This window comes from Sorex fumeus, unplaced genomic scaffold, assembly GCF_029834395.1.
Source record: "Sorex fumeus unplaced genomic scaffold, SorFum_2.1 ptg000037l, whole genome shotgun sequence".
Classification (NCBI taxonomy): domain Eukaryota; kingdom Metazoa; phylum Chordata; class Mammalia; order Eulipotyphla; family Soricidae; genus Sorex; species Sorex fumeus.
Window position 1 is genome coordinate 1,031,094 of NW_026606094.1, and position 22,243 is coordinate 1,053,336.

General features: G+C 41.7%; 1 protein-coding gene across 2 annotated transcripts in view; it reads right to left on the minus strand.

The window, feature by feature from the left end:
* The window catches only part of AHCYL2 (adenosylhomocysteinase like 2), a 185,303-nt gene that overhangs the window by 44,585 nt on the left and 118,475 nt on the right, over window positions 1-22,243 (minus strand). Inside the window, exons 2-4 of one of the 2 annotated variants that reach the window (XM_056118080.1) lie at window positions 9,702-9,810; window positions 2,233-2,376; window positions 1,183-1,283 (exon numbers count right to left, since the gene is read on the minus strand). In XM_056118080.1, coding sequence (XP_055974055.1) covers window positions 1,183-1,283; window positions 2,233-2,376; window positions 9,702-9,810 — 354 coding nt within the window. Of the gene's footprint in view, window positions 1-1,182; window positions 1,284-2,232; window positions 2,377-9,701; window positions 9,814-22,243 lie in introns of both variants that reach the window. The other variant, XM_056118079.1, reaches the window with a different exon arrangement.

Below are 22,243 nucleotides of genomic sequence, written 5' to 3' on the forward strand. Positions count from 1 at the left end.
TTTAAAAATGTATACTTACCTAGATGCCATAACTGAGATTCATTTCATGATAACAGAGACATTTTATGAAAAAAAATTTTTTTTCAAATAAGAGGACAAATATGCTAGGGGCAAAAATCCCAGACAAAAAATAAACAATTTTTTTTTCTTTTTGGGTCACACCCGGCAATGCACAGGGGTTACTCCTGGCTCATGCACTCAGGAATTACCCCTGAAGGTGCCCGGGGGACCATATGGGATGCTGGGAATTGAACCCGGGTCTGCCACATGCAAGGCAAATGCCCTACCCACTGTGCTATCACTCCAGCCCCCAAAATAAACAAATTTTAAAAAATCTTTTTTTTGCGGGAGAGTGTGAGGAGAAAAAGAATCACTGTTCTAACTTAATTATGTTTCCCAGGTCAACCTGGTGGGGCATGGGCATTTGATCTAGTTCTTTCCAGTGATTCTTGATGTTATGTTCTGAAGACTTCTTGGAAAGGTGTCCTTGCTCTTGTGAGAGAGAAAGAAACGATCCTTCATCTTCATGTCATTTGGGGATAGCCTGAAGAACTGAAACCATCTTGCTACCAGACTGAGGATGAAGCAAGCGCAAAGGGGACACAGCTCCTCGAGACCCAGAGAGCCATAGACAGATGAGACTGGAACGCTGAGGGGCGCCATGTGCAGTCTACCTTACTTCTCGACATCCAGCTAAGGAAATGAACTCCCTGATGAAACCAGGAGTTCTCTTACTTGCAGCTGAAAGCAGCCCAACACAGACTTACCTTGTTGAGATGCCACCAGAAGGGGAGGAAACCAGGAGAAATGAGAGAGCATATTAGGGCAGGAGAGACAGTGCAGAAATGAGGGTGACCCGAGTCAATCCCTGGTGCTACAGATGGTCCCCTGAACCCTGTGAGCGGTGATCCCTCAGCCCAAATGACCTTGGACAAATTATTTATCTCTGAGCTCCAACTTCCTTGTTCATCAACTAGAAAAGGGAAAACCTTCTTTAAGTGGCTCATATGGGGATTACTGATTAACACAAGAAATTACTGTTATGTTCTTAACCTAGTGCTTGGCATATTGTGCGCACTCAGTAAATAGTTGGGAGTGTTTAAAATCGCCCCTATTGAAGTAGAACTGTTTACAGGCTGAAGCTATCATTACTGTACCGTACAGAAAGAAAAAGGCACTCACAGCAGTCTGGGCAGTGATGTGTGTGCAACCCACAATTTTGGCTCCAGCCAGCGGCTTTTCTCCTTGGGCTCTCTTCCGCAGAGCCATAAGCGCAGGCATTTCTGAAAAGGCCGATACATACACAGCGATATTAGCAGATGGATGATAGATAAAAGAATAAACAGCAAAACCCACTTTCTTTTTCTGCTCCCCTCAAGTAACTCTTTTAAGCTTAAGATTTTTCCCTTAATTGGGTTCTGTTACCTTCTCTCCCTTCCTTCCTTTATTTATTGAATCACAGTGAGATACACAGTTACAATGTTGTTCATGATTGGGTTTCAGTCATATAATGTTCCAACACCTGTCCCTTCACCAGTACACATTTCCCAACACCAATGTCCCCATCTTTTTTTCCCCTTTAACTTATTTATATTTTTATTGAATCACCATGAGAAGCTCAGTTACATGCAAGCTCAGCTACCCACCCTGTTCCAGAGACTCATAAATAAATCTTGAAAAAGACCAACCAGCCCCCGAAAGTTTTCGGACACCTGCTTATGGATGTTACACTTTCTTAAGCCTCAAGACATTAAGTCTGATTTTCTTTTCGAAGGAATTTTCAGAGGCAAATGCTCCAGGGTCTAACTCCTTATATTCTAGTCCTTATCTAGTCTCTCTTTCATTTTTTTAAGGCCATACCTGTTATGCTCAGAGGCTACTCCCAGCATGCCACTAGGGGGTCACTCTTGGCAGTGCTCAGAGGACCATGTGGCACTGGGAATTGAACCAGGCTTCCCTCATGTACAGCATATGCACTAGCCCTCTCAGCCATCTTCCTGACCCCTAAGTCTCTTTCCCTTTTCTTTGTAGAGAAGTTTCTTGTACCTCCAGCACAGTTCACTCCCCGCCCCCCCCCCCCCCCCCAGTGTCTACTGAACTCAGATTTCTTCTGTTATTAGTATCCTTAAACAACTTCACATGCTACTTGATCTCAGCACAGGAAAAAAAGGGATTAATGCAGACAAAGAGAGACCTGTGGCGTGAATGGGAAGAGACGCATGCTTTCTTTACCTTGCTCAGCGATTTCAATTTCTCTTCGCCCAAACTCCGCCTGCTTGATGTTCTTGACACAGAAGTCACTGCTTCCCTTCGAGTTCTTTTGCTGCTTGTCCCTGGGAGAGGTCTCATCGTCAGAGCTATCTGTGTATGAAGCCGCTGGAATGACAGAGGAAAGCCTCTCAGGAAAAAAATGGATTCTTCTAAACTGCAAACCTTGGAGCCAATGGAGACTCTGACTGCTCACATTCTGCACCTTAAATATCGCATTTTTGCACCTTACATATATGGTAACAGGTACTGTTATAGGAGCGTGGAGCTCTCTCAACCATCTACGGTCAGGTATTAGCCACTGGTCAGAAGGAGGAAGCTGAGAGGTGATGCCAAAGACATTCCTCCTGAAGAGCATTAACTGGCAATCTATGCTCAGAAAATGCAGAGGATTCTGACGGTTCAAATAGAGAGAGGTTACACCAGGTTAACAATAGGTTAAAATTCTTAATGCAAGATCATGGTAATTAACCTAGGGATTTCTAGAATCCTAGTTACTTCTCTCTATTGCTTAAATGTCTGACGTAATTTGTGTTTCAGTAAAATAACCAAAGTGATAAGACCTAGAAAATAAAGAACTCATGGGAAAGTAATTAAGACCCACACAACAACTCTTTGTCTCACTTAACAGTTTTCTTTTGAAGGCTACCTTAGATGAAGCTGAAATATTTGAGTGCGGGCCCAATTAGATACTAACAATAAAGACCCCTCTTTTTGGTTTTGGGGTCACACCTGGAAATGCTCAGGGCTTACTTCCTGCTTTTACTCAGGGAGACAAAAAAAGTAGTATTTCTTTCATCTAATAATGCTCTGAGAACTAATTCATCGAGCAATATACACTGGAAAGTGAAAGGGCCTGAGACTTTTTGTTGCTGCCAACAGGCAAAAGTGCGCGTGGATATTCGTGTTCAGCTGAAGTTTCTTGGTCTTTCTAAAATTCTGCAGCATTAATTACTTGCCGGATAATTTGTGTTTATTTTCTTCCTGAATATGACTTTCTCGAAATGGTTTATTCCTAAGTAGTCTTCAAGAAGTTGGGGGAAAGGGGAATAGAAAGTAGTTCGGAGCATGATACGCTAATGCCATCAGTAGTTCCACCACTTTTAAGGGGGGAAAGCTACAAAAGCTGAGTGTTCCTAAAGTCTATGGTGCACTGATTTACTTATATCCAGAGAATTAAGGCATTTCTGGGATTTCTGAGCAGAGGGCCTATCACTGGGAGGGCTGTACAGGGCAAGTCTGACCTTGCCCGGTTAATCAGGCGTGGCACTACAACATGTTTGGGCAGCGGGGGCCCAAGGATCTCTTATGGCGCTGGAAAATGACCCCAGAGCAAAGTCCCAACACGAGGTAACAGGAATGAACCCGGGCACCAAGGGAGGTGAGGAAATGAGTAAATCCCCAAAGGGACTTTTGTTCTTCAAAGGAGCTAATCTGTACACAAAGTTTTCGGTTCTCCCTCCTAGGGTGCGCAAGAGCTCAAAGTACCTTTGGCAACAGAGCCCAGAAACAGCTCCCCGGAGAGTCATCTGTCTCACTAATCAATACTCAGAAAGAGCTTCGGAGCCAGCGGTGCTGGGGAATGTTGCTTCTATCATCTGGGAGAAGAACTGTAATAGCCCCCCTCAGCTATATCGGAACTTACAGGAATGATTCCTCTATTCTCTTCCCTCTGTGGGTGTGTGCGGGGTGTGCTGGTTGGTGTAGGCTTGTTGCAGCACAGAGCCCCAAACTGGAGGCTCAAGCACAAGGCAAAAGTGCCCCCTGTGCAGCTCTCCCGGGGTCCCAGGATAACCACTGTTGTAGAAAGCATTTATATTCAGAATATCCTAAAAGTTCAAGATCCCTTCCTGAACCACAATGGCTTTTGTTAGTTTCGTGGCCATACCTGGCAGTGCTCAGGGCTTACTCCTAGCTCTGCACTCAGGGATCACTTCTGGTGGTGCGTGGGGGACCATCGGGGATGCCAGGGATCGAACCTGGGTTAGCCACGTGCAAGTCCTACCCACTGCAGCCCTGCCACAATGACTTTTATGTTCCCCAATGGCCACTGCAAAATAGTGGTTATGCGTTCTGGAGACAGATTAGACTAGTTGAAGCCACAGTATGTTTCTGGATGTATAAGTAGAAGTGATACCAGAGCCTGTTTAATAGGGTTGTTCATTCAGAGAATTCACACACTCAACTGTTTATGCAATAATATTTTAATTGCACAACTACTAGGTACCAAGCACAGTCTGGGGATATAGGACAGATATGAACTACTTTTACGGAATTTTCAATTTTGTTTTTGTTTGTTTGTGGGCCATCCCTGACTATGCTCAAGGTTTTTTTTCTGACTCTGTGCTCAGGGAACCATATGTGGTGCAGGGACTGAACTGGGATTGACCAAATAAAAGGCTAACACCTTTTCAACTGTAGCATCTCTCCAGAATTTTCCATTTAATAGGCGAGTCAGAGGTTAAGGAATTAATAACAAAAGTCTTTCTTTCCATTTGGATGCACTGTGTCATATAAGGCAGACTATGATTTTAAAAAAAGATATGATTTTTCAGAGACAAGTTATAGATAAATATAAGTAGAGTGAAGAGAGCAATGCTTGTTGTAAAGATAACCAAAAACTAATGTTTGCACATACTTATAAAAACATAAATATGTATACATATTTGTTCTTTAAGGCCACACCTAGAGGTTCTCAGGAGTCCATGTGGTGTGGAGATGGAAACTGGGTCTCCCGCCTGCAATGACAGAGCTCACTCTTGAGCCCATTCACTGATCCTGCGCAGATATTTAATTCAATACCACAATAACCACATAAGCGTTATACCCAGCTTTAGGATTTTCAATAGGAAACGACTTTCTCTCTCTCTCTCTCTCTCTCTCTCTCTCTCTCTCTCTCTCTCTCTCACACACACACACACACACACACACAGAGAGGATTTCTTTAGCACTGTTTCTTTTTTTCTGCTCCATCATCTACTAATCTATCCAAGCAGCAGGTGGTTGGCTGGCAGTGGTTAAAAAGGTTGATACTGAAGTTCTAACTTTTCAGAATAGATTTCTTCTTTTCTGATTCTTAACTTTCTAAGGCTGAGTCAGGGTGAAAAACAAATAAGTCCCCCTATCCCAACAACAAAAACATCTAAATTTATTAGAAAGCACTCCAGTTTTAAGCTTGAATCATTTTCTTACAAATGGAAATATATTTGTTAAAATATTATTCTACTATTCTAAAAGCTGGGGAAAAAACTCTTTTATTTTCAAAACAATAGCCAAATAGCACTAGTTCAACCAATGTTTTTCTTTGGACCAAAATTAATTTGCTTTCAAAGAACTCTATATTCAGACCTATTAATAGGTGAGAACCAAAGTATCAGTTGTGTAAGATTATACCAATCTGTGGATGCAAAATGCCTGAATGACCATTCTTCAATCAGAATGACATGCGTATTAATCTAATATTTACTCATTTCTGATACTATATTTAAAGTAGTACATTCAAGAAAAGAGTTGAAATATATCAAAGATTTCTTTTAAGGAAATTTAAAGAAACCCACTCAAAGGGACACACATGCTTTAATAGATTCTGAGTATTTATATTTATGACTGAAGCCCAGAGACATAACTTAATTGAAAATGAGCAATCAGTTGGCACGAAGAGATAGTACAGCTGGTAGAGCACTTGCCTTGCACTCAGCAATCTGGATTCGATCCCCAGCATCCAATATGGTCTCCTGAGCAATGTAAGGTTTGATTCTTGAGTGCAGAGCCAGGAGTGAATCTTAAGTACCACCTGGTGTGCGCCCCCCACCCCATGCACACACACACACACACACACACACACACACACACAAAGAGCAACTCATAACTTAAGTAACTTGTATTGACATACAAGTACATGCTTGAGATGTTAGCTCCAGCTTCACCTCTAATGAATTAAACGATGATATATGATATATGGACTAACATCTAAAGGTTTAATTTCTGGATAGAAAAGTGAAGGAGGCAGTTAGGACTGAGAAGAGATCATTATGGCAATGATAATAGGAAATGATCACTCTGGATAAGAACTGAGTGCTGATAAGTGGTAAAGGGATATACATGATAATACATGGCGTTGCAAACCATAATGTCCAAAAAGGGGGAGCGGAGGGAGGGAGAGAGGGAGGGAAAGAAGGGAGGAGGGAGGGAGGGGGAGACAGAGAGAGACAGAGACACAGAGACAGAGAGACAGAGAAAGAAGAAACTGCTGTAGAGGTAGGCTTTTGGTGGTAGCAGGAGGGAAATTGGAACACTGGTGGCAGGAAATGTGCACTGGTGAAGAGATGGGTGTTGGGACATTATATGACTGAAACCCAATCATGAACAACTTTGTAACTGCGTATCTCACTGTGATTCAGTTGGAAAAAATTTTAAGAAAAGTAAAGTGATACAACTCTCTCATTTGACATTCTCATATCATGATTTCCCTGGGTTAAAATATAATTGGATGAAGCATGAAACAGCCTCCATACCCGGCACATGTTCAGCTCCAGCTGGTCTGCCTTTCTGCCCAGCAGCTATGATACTGCTGCCATTCACTAGCAGAAGCAATTCAAATCCTGATTGAGTTAGTTCTGATAGACTAAAATTCAATTATTCTTGTTAGACTAAAATTACAAAATTTCTTTTTCTTTAATTGAATGTTCACATAATTGTTTAAGTAAAACTAGTACTTGTAAGTAAAATCTTTAAATTCCAGCAATTGTATAAGATCTAATCAGGAAGTGAATAAATAGTTTTTTTGGGGAGTGGAGGGCGCTATATCCAGTGGTGCTCAGGGCTTACTCCTGACTCTTGGCTCTGCACTCAGGGATCACTCCTGGCAGGCTTGGAGGATCATATGAGTCCTGATCGAAACCAGATCAATTGTATGCAAGACAAGCATCCTACCCGCTGTACTACCTCTCCAGTTTCAATAACTAATTTTTTGTTTGATATATGGAGTACACCCAGCAGTGTTCAGGGATTATTCCTGGCTCTCTGCTCAGAAGTGATATGGGCTCACTATAGACGGTGCCAGGGATCTAAACAGGGTCAACCACTTACTTGATCTCTCAGTCCAGGAAGCAAATCACTAGATAGGAAGCATGAATCCTATTATCCATACTATGATGGGATCCACCTTATTCAAAACGCTCCATGGACCAGGGAGATGACTCAAAAGGCCGGAGCACATGTCTCACCTGCAGGAGACCCAGGTTCAATCCGTGGTACCACCGGAACAACTCTTTAGCACTTTGCCAGGAGAAGCATCATTGGATGTGTTCCCCAAAAAAGCAAAAGCAAGACCCAACAGAAAACCTAAAATGCTCTTAAATAGGCCAGATGGCCATTTGTAAGGGCCACCCCTCCATTCCAAGGTAAACCTAGCATCCTGGAATAGAAAAGGGATCACTAAGAAAATGATGGCTGGAGGAATTGGTCGGGATGGGAGATGTGTGCTGAAAGTAGATAATGGACCAAACATGATAACCTCTCAGTATCTGTATTGCAAATCATAATGCCCAAAAATAGAGAGTATGGGAATATTGTCTGCCCTGGAGGCAGGGGGAGGGTGGGAAAGAAGGCGTATACTGGGGATATTGGTGGTGGGGAATGTGCACTGGTGGGGGATAGGTGTTTGATCATTGTGTGATTGTAACTCAAACATAAAAGCTTGTAACCATCTCATGGTGATTAAATAAAATTAAAAAAATAAATAAATAAACCCATCATCCAATGAACATATAAGAATTAATCTTTAGGCTGGAGCAATAGCACAGCAGTAGGGCGTTTGCCTTGCGCGCAGCCAGCCCGGTCAAGCCGGGTTAAATTCCTCTGCCCCTCTCAGAAAGCCTGGCAAGCGACCAAGAGTAACTCTCCTGCACTGCAAAGCCTGGCAAGCCACCTGTGATGTATTCAATATGCCAAACACAGTAACATGAAGTCTCAAAATGGAGACATTACTGGGCCTGCTCAAGCAAATTGATGAACACTGGGACAGTGCTACAATGCTACAATCTTTAGGTTATTTTCCATTTCTACAGTATTCTGAATGCAGACTCCTGAATTTAGTATTTGAAAATGGGTTATCAAAGACTTTCTCACTATAAAATGTAAATTGTATAGAATTCAACTTAAAAGATCCAAGTTTTCAGGGGTTACATCAATCAGTATCATCAACCAGTAGGCAAGAGCAGACAACTCTGAGTTCAATTAAAAAAAAAAGTCAAGAGCATTGTTCACACTCAACCTGGCAAACACATCTCTTGTGAGATCTGCCTATGGGTGTTCTGCTGGAGGGCAGACATGGATTTTTTAGGCAGGAATAGTGGAAAACATGAGCCTGGTGGGCAGGGAATACACTGAACTAGAAGTAAACAGAATCCGACACTGAACTAAAATACAAACAACCATCTACCCGACTGTATAGCTTCCCCAACAAGTTTCCCTCAAATTTGTATAACAGACTACTTTCCTGTTTGTGAGAAGAATAAAATTTTCTAATAAGTATTTCTATTTATAATGCAAAGACATAAGTAGGGCAAAAACTCAGCTTCCTACGCATTCTAACACAGGAGAAAATTAAAATAGCTCCCTCTTCTACAGATACATACTAGACTTGGGACACTGTCACAGAAATGATCAATGCCTTCCAGGAGTCCTGGATGGTAAGAGTTCACCCGGCATTAAATTATAACTCAGTCCCATGAGCCATATGCAAAGGGAGGAGTAACAAGTCCTTCACTGTCACAGTTTAGAAGAAGGAAAAATCCCACTTTTTGAATTAATTTATTTTTGCTTTTTGGGTCATACCCGGCAATGCTCAAATGTTACTCCTGGCTTTGCACTCAGGAATCATTCCTGGCGGTGCTCAGGGGACCATATGGGATGCTGGGAATCGAACCCGGGTCAGCCACGTGCAAGGCAAATGCCTTACCCACTGTGCTATTGCTTCAGCCCCAGATCCCACTTTTTAAGTTAGATACATTGTTTTTATTTTGGGGGAAATTAATGTGCCCATTAATTTTCAAATTAATTAATGGGGCACATAATTCCACCAAGTGGAAGGCCAAAGAATCCCTCTTTTATTTTCTAGGATGGGAAAAAGCCAAGGTCTTCACACATGCTATTTCATGAAGGCCAGAAGTGAGCCCTCACCTACTGAGTAAGTCAGAAGTCAGTTTCCTGAACTTTCCTTTCTACCATTAAGGAAGACGAGATTGACATTAAACCCCAATTTGCATTTCTCTGAGGAATGAAAAGATTTCACCCGGAATTTGGGTCTAAACTTATACTTAAGAGCCAAAACTCTGTTCCAAAATATAGGCTTCATCGTGTTGAGTTGGCCTTGGGCAGAGAGGGGGGGTTCAATGGTGACAAAGATGGGGCCAGCACTGCCCGGCACGCACCTGAGCTGTAACTGTCGGTGGATGACTGAGAAATGGAGCGAGACAGGGAGCGACGTCCTATCTTGGTGGGACGTTTGTTGAACTCTTGCTTCTGGTCGGCAAACTGGATCTGCTAAGAAAAAGAACTCAAGTTAGAGAAAGGAAAAGAACCTCCATCTTGAGACAACAACTCCAGGTCTGTCTGAGGACCTGACCTGGCCTTGCAATTCATCGAATCATACCAATTATACTTGTAACCTCTGTGGAGAGAAGAATGGTTTTCTATCAATATTAAATCTTTGGTTTACTTTTTCTGACTATAGCTGTAACAAAATGGTGATTAAAAAAAGAACGAGGTATTTCTGGTTATAATAAATTTTTAGAAAGGTGAGTCATAGCCAGAAATCTTTATATAGTTTCACAGAAAATTAAAGCTGGAGAGAATCTGAGACTTTTCTAATATTCATAATTACATGAGAAAACATCAAGGTACAGAAAAGTAAAGGAGGGGCCTGGAGCGATAGCACAGTGGGTAGGGCATTTGCCTTGCACGTGGATGACCTGGGTTCGATTCCCAGCATCCTATATGGTCCCTCAAGCACCGTCAGGAGTAATTCCTGAGTGCATGAGCAAGGAGTAACCCTTGTGCATCGCCGGGTGTGACCCAAAAAGCAAAAAACAAAATCAAAAGCAAAACAGAAAAGTAAAGGCACTTGCCTTCAGGTTTCAGGGGTCTCGGGAAATAGCACGGTATAGTGAAAACAATCTTTCCATTCAGAGAGAAATTTCGGAAACTTCACTCAACTCCACACTAGAAGACTCACTAGCTAGGAACTTACCCAGAATAATAATGCATTTAGTTAGAGAAAAAGAAAAAAGATATTCTTGAATAAGTGATATGAACTTGCAAAACCAACCTCCAAAAGCAGGATAAAAAAGTAACATTGAAAGAAAGTTTTTGTCTGTATATATTGCCCCAAAAGTAATCTCTCTGGCATTGGTTTATACAATCTTAGTCACCGATTCTTTCTATACATTATACGGTACTTAATAAATGTAAGTATATACTGCTTGTAGGTATTTTGATACCAAACATAAAATAATTAGCATTTGTGGTTAATTATTATATTATATTATTAAATATTACTATTAGCTGGAAAGCTAGTTAATACACTTTACAAAGACTTTAGAAAGATAATTGATAAGGTCTGAGAGATAGTTGTGGGGAGGATGCTTGCCTTGCACTCAGCAGACCCCCAGCACTCAGGGTCAACCCTCCAGCATTGCCCAGAGTGATCCCTGAGTACAGAGCCAGGAGTAAGCGCTAAACATTGCTGGGTATGACCCAAAAGCCAAAAGAAAGAGAGAAAAAGGAAACTAGAGTGATTCCCTGCCAGAGTAACACTGAATGCTTAGGATGTGGAGGGGCTTGCATTTACTGAATCTCTACTGTTTCACAGTTGACATATTTTGATTGTTTCATTTAACCTGTCTCTTAAGTAAAACTTGTGTCCTAAGTACTTTCACCTCTGTTGTGAATGTTGAAAAGCTCAAACTAGTTTCCCTAGCCAAGCTTTCTTCTGTACTAAGCCTTGTTCATTAACATCCCATTTTATGAAAAAGATGAGAAGTCCCAAAGTACTCTGACCAACAAGGTTAAGCACCATAAAATAAGCAATATTTTTTATTTCAATAACAGGAAAATTCATTGGCTTGAAGGTCTCTGTAAAATGAAAAAAATGACCAAGTTGATTACATGGCCCAAGTAACAATTTTATATGAAAAAATGTGCCCTTTCATCACTCCCATGGCATAGACATGAACTTCACATGCGTGCTCACAGCACTTACGGCTCTCTACTGCATCCAGAAGCACAGGAGCTACATCATTTCTTCATCTTTACATGCTCAGGCACCAAAGCCTGGCACATGGCAAAGCAATCATATGCTTGCCTTGAATGAACCCCACGTAGCCCATTTTATCTTCTATTCCTGGATGAGTAGGAAGTAAATATGGGAAGCTAGCCAAAAGTTAAAGAGAAAAGGCTTTTAAGGGTAATAAAGACGAGGCTGGGTGAAAAGATGGGGAGTGGACAGCGGACAGATGGGGCTCAACACTCAAAATGGGCTTCCATTTCACCAACCCTGTTCAAGGCAATGACACGGCTGGGCTGGGCTTGGCGGGAGAGTGCCCGCCGCGCATGCCTGGGTTCCAACCCTGCCACAACAAAACCAAACACGAAACAAAAGAAACTTCTTCTGCAGGCTGGGACATGGTTCAGAGGTAAAACATTTTCCTTGCATGTGGGATGCTCTGAGTTTGACTCCTGGCACCAAAAAAAATCCTCAGGGTTTTATTTATTTATTTGTTTATCGAGGGGGGTATTGGAGAGACAGCTTAAGAGGCTTAGTGCATACTTTACACGTGGGAGGCCTGGCTCTGACCGTGGAACTCCATGGTTCTCCTAGCACTACAGGGAGTGACTCTGGCAGCGCCTCAGCACTGGGAGCTGTGGCCCCAAACAAGAACAAAAACGAATAATAATATACCTTTATTCCTTTTTTTCAGAAGTCATATAGGAAAAGGAGTAGTGATTTCCAAGGCTACAACAAATCACTAATTTCAGCAGTGTCTCCCTTTCACAAGACCAACAGATAAATGCTGCCTCAAAAGCCACCTACACGCCCCCCTCTGGCTATCAGACCACTAGATGGGGCCAGTCCCTCTGCCTTGCTACCTGTCGGGTTCAGGGTGGGCCTATTCCTAGGCCTATTCCTACTTACGCTCCTAACACCAAACCACCTTACCCAGATGCCATCAAGGTCAAGCAGTATCCTTAACCAAACTCTCTTCTCTATTAAGTCTTGTCCATTCAGAGCCGTTTTTCTCACCCAGGTCTCACCGGGAGGTCTCTTAGCGCTAAAGACTAGAGAGACTATGTAACCTTTCTTCACTCAAGAGACATAAGGTTTTAAACCTTGTCTACTTATTCACTAGACAGAGAACTCAAGTTTCTTTAAGATGTTAGAAAATTAGAGATGAACAACTTATACAAAATAAGCCATACATTTTCCCCAAGAAAGAGCTATACAGTTTACTAACAAGAATGCACGGTGTAGCAGGTGATCCCTGGTCCTGCCTCTCTCTGACAGCTAAATGCCAATCACACTGTTCACACACATTTGGCCATCCCAGTTGTAATACGATGACAGGTTCTACTCCCACTTCGTCCGAAATCAAAGAATTCTTGGGGGCTCAATGATCGAGCACATGCCTCGTAAATGTGACGCCTCGGGGTCTGATGCCCAGCCAAAAGAAAGAAAGGAAAAAGAGAAAGACTTCATTAAGGAAACCCTCCTTTTACAATTCAATGCAAATGGCCTAACTGCAACAGATACCAAGGCAGAGGAGGAGGAGAGACCGTTAGCGGAGGGACAGCTCACCTTCGGCCAGAAGTAGGAATCAGAGCAGGAGAGGAGGGGGAAAGCAGCCGGCCCTTTATAAGTAGCGGCTATAGCAGCAGCAAGTCTGGTAAACAAGAGCTTCGCCTCACCTGGGCCTTAATCCCAGAGTTGCCATTGACAATGTACTTCTTCCTGCTGCTCAGCATAGTGACATTCCCAGCCCTCCTGCCACCTCTTCGGTCCAGGGACCCTTGTGGCTAGGCCTTTAAACTTTCCTCCTCAGCAATTCCGTTGGCACTGGTTCCAGCTAGCTGCTTTTTTGGGGGGTGGGGGGGGGCGAAGTGGGGGGAGCTACCTTTCCTGGAATCCTTGAAGCAGTTTAATAAGGCATTTCTGTTAGTGGTTCATCAGCTGCTCCTAATTCTGGCTTCAGTTTTGCTTTTATTATTATTTTTTTCCCCTAAACACCTAATTACACAGATTTTCTGACCTCTAAACCTTAACAAGTCCCTTGACAAGGCCCAACTTGCATGCACATAACAATAGCTTATTTATATAACCGGAGCACTTTTTGGTGTGCTATAATTAACTTGGTAATTAGGTTCCTTTTAAACCTTACCTCCTCCTTTTCCATGTCAGATGATTTTAGTTAACCTAGTCTCATTAGAAAAAAATTAACTACAGAGTCACTAAAACAATGAGGAAATTTATCAGGACAGTAAGAAAAAAGTTTCTAGTGTCAAGTGGTCAGCTCCTACCCTACACACTTATGTACTGGGTACCTGGGTTTCAGCTCTGACTCCAAGAAAATCAACTGTCTCACTCTATTGCTTTACTCTTTTTTTTTTTCTTTTTAAGCATTTGGGCCATACCTGGCAATGTTCAGGACTTACTACTAGCTCTGTGGTTAGGGATCACTTCTGGCAGAGCTCGGGAAACCATATGAGGTGCCAGTGATCAAACCCCAAATTAATGTATTTGGGGGTTCCTAAGCAATGCTCAGAGGCCCATTGGTAATTCTTGGCCAACTGGGCTAGTAGTTTAGTACAAGGATCAGAGATTACATGCTGCATCCAGGGATCACCTAGGCCACCTTAGCAGTGTTAGAGGCCTCCGGGAACATGCCTGTCGGTTGCTGAAGGATTTCCAAGACTACACTCCTATATTTAAAGTACTATGTTCTGCAAGGATCAAACACAGGATGGGTGCATGTTAGGGTGCAACCTAACCGCTGAACCATCTCCTGATCCTCTTAAATGTCTATCCTTTATAAAGGTTTTGATAGTTTCTAGTTTCATACCACGACGTGGATTCGGTGTTAGGTGTGTTTTGTTTTGTTTTCCAAGCATGTGTTCTGCAGGTGTGACTACTGTGAAAAGTTGACACCTGTGAAGTCATTTAAAAAATGGAATCTGGGATTTTTTCCACTCTGGAGAAGCCCATGTCTCGCTTGAACACATGTTCCATTCTTTCTTTTCCTTCACATCTAAGTAAGTTCCATTCAATAAAAACTACTTTGCTTCACTAAATAAAATAAAATAAAATAAAAGCCATATGTCACTGGATTCTCCAGATAAATAGAACCAAGAACTAAGAACCAAGAACTGCACGCACATACCCGTGTGCGCGCACACATACATGCACAAACACACACATGCATACACACAGACACACACAAACTAAAAAAACAGAGCCTGGGGACCAGGAAGATGGCTCAGTGGCTTAAGAAGCATGTAAGCCAAGTTTGAGGTGATGAGCTGAAGGCTCACTCCTGACAGCCCCACTGTCTGTGACCCCCAACGAAGGAAAGTTAAAGAATTAATTTTTTAAATGGAGCTAGGGAGTCATTACAGGAAAAAAAAAAACCTGCTCAGCTGTGCGTTAGGTGAACTGGACCAAAGACCTTTGGACTGGGCCCAAAGCAATTGTTTTAAGAAACTCAAACTATTGTGTAAGAAGGACTTTCAGCCATAGGATTAAACCAATCGGTTCCTCTTTCATCCTTTCTAGAGAATCAGTAACCAATTATGTATAGCTGAGAATAGTCTGAACTGGCCAACACCCTCTGCTCTAAACACTTACCACATCTTCCTTGTTTCCACCCACAAAACACCTGACTTTTCGCCTCCTTGAGGTATATTTAGGTATATACTTGAATCAATATAACATGAATCACAATTCTTTCAAACCAAATAAATGCCCTTTGCCTTCTTAATTGCCTTCTGAATTTTTACACTGACCCTACAAAGGGAATTTTTCTATTTCTTCAGAGTTCCTAGAACCACAATAACCATGCCACTCACACACACGCACACACACACACACACACACACAAGTCAAACAAAAGAGGGGAGAAATCACATCATTTATTTGTTGACTTCTGAAAAGAAACCCAGTGAATAGAAAAGCTATAGTCAACTGTATGTAACAGAGACAGGAGTGGGAATGTGATTTGAATTCTTCCTAAAAAAGAGACTGCTTGTTGAGTACAAGAAAGAACATAAAATGGTAGATTCTTTTTTTAGTATAATCTTTGTTTTGAGAGAAAGGTCTCTGAAAGAATAGAATAAGGGGAAAAGAATGCTGATTAAGTGCCTACTATGCACAGTTCCTCTATTACTCAATATAAGAATCTAAAGAATAGGCATTATTGTCCCCACTTGATGAATTAGAAAAGTACTCATAGAACTCATAGAACATAAACGATTTGCCTGAGGTCTCACAGCAGTAAGTGGACGAGCCTGGAATGAGAAACTGCTGAATGTCCAAAGGGAAGTTTTTCCCCTGAAAGCCAGTGGTTTTTCAACTACCAGTGTTAAAAGATTAAAAAAGAGTGCATACACACTTCAGAAGGCAGAAACTCCCTAGTCTGAACCCAGGTGCACTAGCCACCCATCTTGAATTTAGCCCTATATTTACTTAAAGTTACTTTAAAAAAAATAAAGATTTGTTTATTTATTTATTTTTGGCTTTTTTGGGTCACACCCTGCGATGCACAGGGGTTACTACTGGCTCTGCACTCAAAAATCACTCCTGGTGGGACTATATGGGATGCTGGGAATTGATCCCGGGTTGAGGGTCAGATGAATGCGAGGCAAATTGCCTTACCCACTGTACTATCACTCCAGCCCCTTAAAGTTACCTTTAAAGTGTACTTTCTGAACAAACTGAGTCCCAGAAATGACATTATTCCAGATGATCTCAGGGCCCTGATCAAAGTACAATTCTTCAGTGGCTACTCATCTAAGAATCAGTGCCCTGACAAGCCTTTAACTGGCAATTCTACCCAATGACACTACCAAAAACTAAAATGGAGATTAACTCCACTCAAATACTGATGGTCACCATCACCCACAAAAATCTTAATTTCTGTCTTATTTTTGAAGGTGGGGGGCACACACGGCAGTGCTCAGAGGATTAGTACCTGGGATCAAACGGAGATCAGTCACATGCAAGGCAACGGCCTGTACTATCTCTCAGAAAAATAGACTATTATTTCCCAACTCCTGCTTTTTGTAACCAAGGATGCCCACCTTAATGTGCCCTCGGCTCATTTTCATTCTCAGGTGAAAAGGAATTCCTTGATGCCATAGCTTAAGCCACTGGAGCTGAGCTGAGCCAAAGGGAGAGCTGCAGAACTATTGCAAATACTGTTGGATTATATTTCAAACATTTTAGGTTTAACACTGGACTGCCCTTTCTCCTCGCGCAGGGAGCTTAGGTTAATTGAATTACACCCACCACAGTGCTCCCAGGCACACCCAATTCCATCAGGGCACTCCCAATCCTCTGTGCTTATCTTTAAGCTCTTCTTTTTGCTTTTCTTCCCCTATCTGTTAGTCACAAATATCACTAAATCAGAACCTGTAGCTTGTAAAGTCAAACCTTCTGATGGCTCTGGATTTTGTATATATAAGTGAAATACTGCTTTTCTCTTTCCTTTATGTCCTTTGCATCGTTTAGAGCATTGTCCTTTTGCATGCATTTTTAGAGCATTTTAGAGCAATGTCCTTTTTATATAGACACTGGAAGACAGTAAATGCTATGCTTTTGTAACTTCGGAGTTAACTGACTCCAAATAATATTTACTCCTGGGCATCCGTCATATTTACTTGACTTAAGCCTCAGCTGCCCTTAGACTGACCTTGGTTCCTAACACCCCAAAAAGTGGTCCCACCGAGGGATTGGATGGATGCAGGGCAAGCTGCAAATTACCCTATCTTCAAGAAGGTAGAGCGTAAGCACCATAAGAAGTATAGTAAGTTAAGACACTGTCATGGAACAAACTCTGACATGACCCAAAAAAGAAGTAATTGAATAAGTACCCTGTTGGGGTTAGAAAAAACCAAGGACTATAGTCTGGGAAATATAGTGAGATGTCCCCAGGAAAAGCCGTAAATTCAGAGAGATTATTTAAGCTGAATCTAGACTATAGATAAGAGCCTATATGTCTCTTACTCTGTTTATACAAAATGACCAGAAATAGGATTAAGAAGTAAATCTCATATGATTGTTTAAATGGATTACCAGCAAAGGAAAGGAGACCGCAATATGCCCTTCACAGAACTCCACCCTCAGGCAGATGTCCTAGTAGGAATCTAGAGTGCTGGAGTCCCTAGATGAGATTCTGTCCTTGGGTGGATCTCCTAGAAGAACATCCCCTGAAGCTTTACATCTCTTCACTGTTTATGTTAATGTCAACCACACCTCTGTGTAACTGCTGAGCCCCCAACCCTTCACAATTTCTGTATAATAATGCTGAGAGATTTGAATAAACTGCTATTGATCACCAGCCACCGACTACCAGCTTGTGGCCCGTTCCTTCATCCATCGATAGGTTGGGGGTGGGGGGAGAAGGTCATGAGCCCTGAACACACCAGGGGACTCAGGTCACCGTGGGACAGTGACAATAACAAAATACAACCAAGGACGTTTGATAGGAAATGTCTTACTACGACTGAATAAGACCATCTCACAAAGTAGTTCTCATACTTTCCATGTGTCACAATCAGCTGGAGAGTTTATTAAAATACAATGCAATTTCTGACTTCGGAAAGGTCCAAGATTTTGCATTTCAACAAGCATCCATGGGATGTTGACCGTTGCTGGTCTGGCAGACACCCAGAGAACCAATGTTCTGACACTTTGTCCCTGCACCCAATAAAGGAGTCCTCATTCTCTCAACTGCTAAGTCAACGATCTTTTAAATTTTTTTTTGTTTTGGGGTCACACTGTTGATGCTTAGGGGTTATTCCTAGCTCTACACTCAGGCATTACTCCTGGTGGTACTCAGGGGACCATATGGGAAACTGGGAGATTGAACCCCAGTCAGCAAACCAAGCATCCTCCCGCTGTACTGTCTGTTTCTCAGCCAACAATCTTAACCAATCTGTGGCTCTATGTGTGGAGGCATACTTATAGGCAGAACAGAAGACGCCAGAACAGATGAAGTGAATCTTTCTTCATATCCAACAGAAGAGAATTTGGTCTAATTCTAACTCAATTTAATTCTGTTAATAGATGGTTAATACATTAAGGAAAAAAACAGGACTCATGAGGGTGGTAAAAGATCTATTCACTCTAAAAGAGAAACCACTGATTTTCTTTTCAAATCAGTACAGTAGGGACTCAAATAACATTTCAGTGTTGTTCAATAATGATATCAATGAGGGGAAAATAAAATCCTGATCTAGGTTGGACAAAATGATATTATCTGTTCCCCTTAAAAGTGGCAGCTGTTAATCCACCATATCAACAAAAGAAAAGATAAAAAGCATATGATCATATCAATAGATGCAGAGAAAGCATTTGATAAGATCCAGCACCCCTTTATGATGAAAACCCTAGCCAAAATGGGTATAGAGGGGACCTTCCTCAACATAATTAAAGCCATCTACCACAAGCCTACAGCAAGCATCATCCTCAATGGGGAAAAACTGAGAGCCTTCCCTCTAAGATCAGGGACGAGAGAGGGATGCCCACTCTCTCCACTGCTGTTCAATATAGTACTGGAAGTACTTGCAATAGCGATTAGGCAGGAAAAAGATATTAAGGGCATTCAGGTAGGAAAGGAAGAAATCAAGCTCTCACTATTCGCAGATGATATGATACTCTACTTAGAGAACCCAATAACCTCCACCAAAAAACTCCTAGAAACAATAGACTCATATAGTAAAGTTGCAGGTTATAAAATCAATACCCAAAAGTCCAATGCTTTCCTATACGCAAACAGTGAGAGAGAAGAAAGCAACATGAAAAAAACAATCTCGTTCACAATTGTGCCCCAGAAAATCAAGTACCTAGGAATCAGCTTAACTAAGGAAGTAAAGGACCTGTACAAAGAAAACTACAAAATGCTACTTCAGGAAATAAAAGAGGACATGAGGAAATGGAAAGATATCCCCTGCTCATGGGTCGGGAGACTTAACATTGTCAAAATGGCAATACTACCGAAAGCATTGTATAAATTCAATGCAATCCCTATAAGGATACCCATGACATTCTTCAAAGAAATGGAGCAAACACTCCTGAAATTTATATGGAACAATAAGCCCCCACGAATAGCTAAAGCAATTCTTGGGAAAAAGAAAATGGGAGGAATCAACCTCCCGAACTTCAAACTGTACTACAAAGCAGTAATAATTAAAACAGCATGGTACTGGAACAAAGGCAGAACTGCAGACCAATGGAACAGGGTTGAATACACTGACATCTCCCCTCAATCATATGCTCATCTAATCTTTGATAAAGGTGCAAGTAATGTGAAGTGGAGTAAGGAAAGCCTCTTTAATAAATTGTGTTGGCATCACTGGACGGCTACATGCAAAAAAATAGGCTCAGAACTCTGCCTAACACCATGTACAAAAATAAGATCAAAATGGATTAAAGACCTCAACATCAGACCAGAAACCATAAGGTACATTGAAGATAAAGTTGGCAAAACCCTCCATGACATTGAAGCTAATGGTATCTTCAAAGATGCCACGCCACTGGCCAAGCAAGTGAAAACAGAGATAGATAAATGGGACTATCTTAAACTAAGAAGCTTCTGCACCTCCAAAGAAACAGTGACCAAAATACAAAGAGAGTCTATAGAATGGGAAAGGATATTCACCGAATACACATCTGACAAGGGGTTGATATCCAGGATATACAAAATACTGGTTAAACTCCACAAGAAGAAAACATCCAACCCCATCCAAAAATGGGGCAATGAAATGAACAGAAACTTTCTCAAAGAAGAAATCCGAATGGCAAAAAAGCACATGAGAAAATGCTCTACATCATTAATCATCAGGGAGATGCAGATCAAAACCACAATGAGATACCATCTCACACCTCAGAGACTGGCCCACATTCAAAAGAACAAAAGCAACCGATGCTGGCGTGGATGTAGCGAGAAAAGGACACTCCTTCACTGTTGGTGGGAATGTCCACTGGTTCAGCCCTTCTGGAAAACAGTATGGACGATTCTCAAAAAATTAGAAATTGAGCTCCCATTTGACCCAGCAATACCACTCCTGGGAATATATCCCAGAGAGGCAAAAATGTATAGTCGAAGTGACATCTGCACTTGTTTGTTCATTGCAGCACTCTTTACAATAGCCAGAAACTGGAAGAAACCTGAATGCCCAAGAACAGATGACTGGTTAAAGAAACTTTGGTACATCTACACAATGGAGTACTATGTAGCTGTTAGAAAAGATGAAGTCATGAAATTTACATACAAGTGGTACAATATGGAAAGTATCATGCTAAGCGAAATGAGTCAGAAAGAGAGGGATAGACATAGAAAGATTGCATTCATCTGGGGGATATAAAGTAACAAAGTATGAGATTAATACCCAAGAATAGCTGAGATCAGCACCAGGAGGATTACTCCATAACTTAGAGGCCAGCCGGGTATCCTAGAGGAAAGGGCAGTTCAGATAGAGAAGGGAGCACCAAATAAAGGATGTTTGGAGGATCCTCCCAGGAGGGGAGACGCATGTCGAAAGTAGACTATGGACTGAACATGTTTGCCACTCAATGCCTCTTTTGCAGACCACAACACCCAAAAGGAGAGAGAGAACACAGGGGATTGCCCTGCCACAGAGACAGGGGGGATGAGGGGATGGGGGTGGGAGGGATATTATCCATGGTGGTGGAAAATGGGCACTGGTGGAGGGATGGGTATCTGATCATTGTATAATTGAAACCAAAGCACAAAAAATTATAAATTTACAACTGTAAAAAAAAATAAAATAAAGGGGAAAAAAAAGTGGCAGCTGTTAAAAACCTATTCTGAAGTATACACTGAGAACTTATATGCATAGGTGGCATTATAAAGAATGATGATCAACGGTTCTCTCTGTATCTCCATTTCTTGCCATTTCTAATACAAACATCTCTTTAGAAAATCATTATCATTACTGTGCTCAAACCCAAGGTCTTACACATGCAAGTGCACACACAAGTATAAAACACTAACATTTCTATTCTGTTAGTCAAAATCTCTTCCCTGGAATCCACTGATGTTTGATGGTCACTTATACAGAACGCAGGACCTGGGTCCTATGTAGATGTTCCTGGGGAGAAGGTCTACCACTGCCATCAGTTTCTTCAGTTTCTGCTTTAAAGTCAATCCTGAACCAGAGTTCGAGTCAAGTTCTCTCTACCACTGTTTATCGAAAGCTTGGGTTTCTGTCTCACTTCAAAGAGATATGATTCAATCACTCTCAGAGAGTCCCTCACTTCCAAGCCAAATGAGTTGCTTGAACAAATTCTTCACCTATAAAAGGCATTACTTCTAGCTGAAAGAAAACTGGGTAACCAGCTGGCTGGGTACTTAAAGTCAATAAATCAGATTTCTAATGGAAAAGTACCAAGTGCTGCTTAATAATAGTCATACAAATTTCTTTAGGCTCTTTCCTTGTTCTCAGAAAAAAAAAATACATGGATGGGAGGAGGAAATATTGAAATAGAGAAAAAGGTATTCCTGATCTGTGCTCATAAGCGAAGGTAATGTACACACTGGCAGGGACTAAAGATTTCTCAGAAATAAAAACACATTAATAAGAACAACACTGAAAAGATGTGTTCCCCAAGCATATAGCAATAAAACCGCCTGAATAAAGCCAAGAAAACCCTTCACATGAAGACAGCTGTGAGCAGAGACCC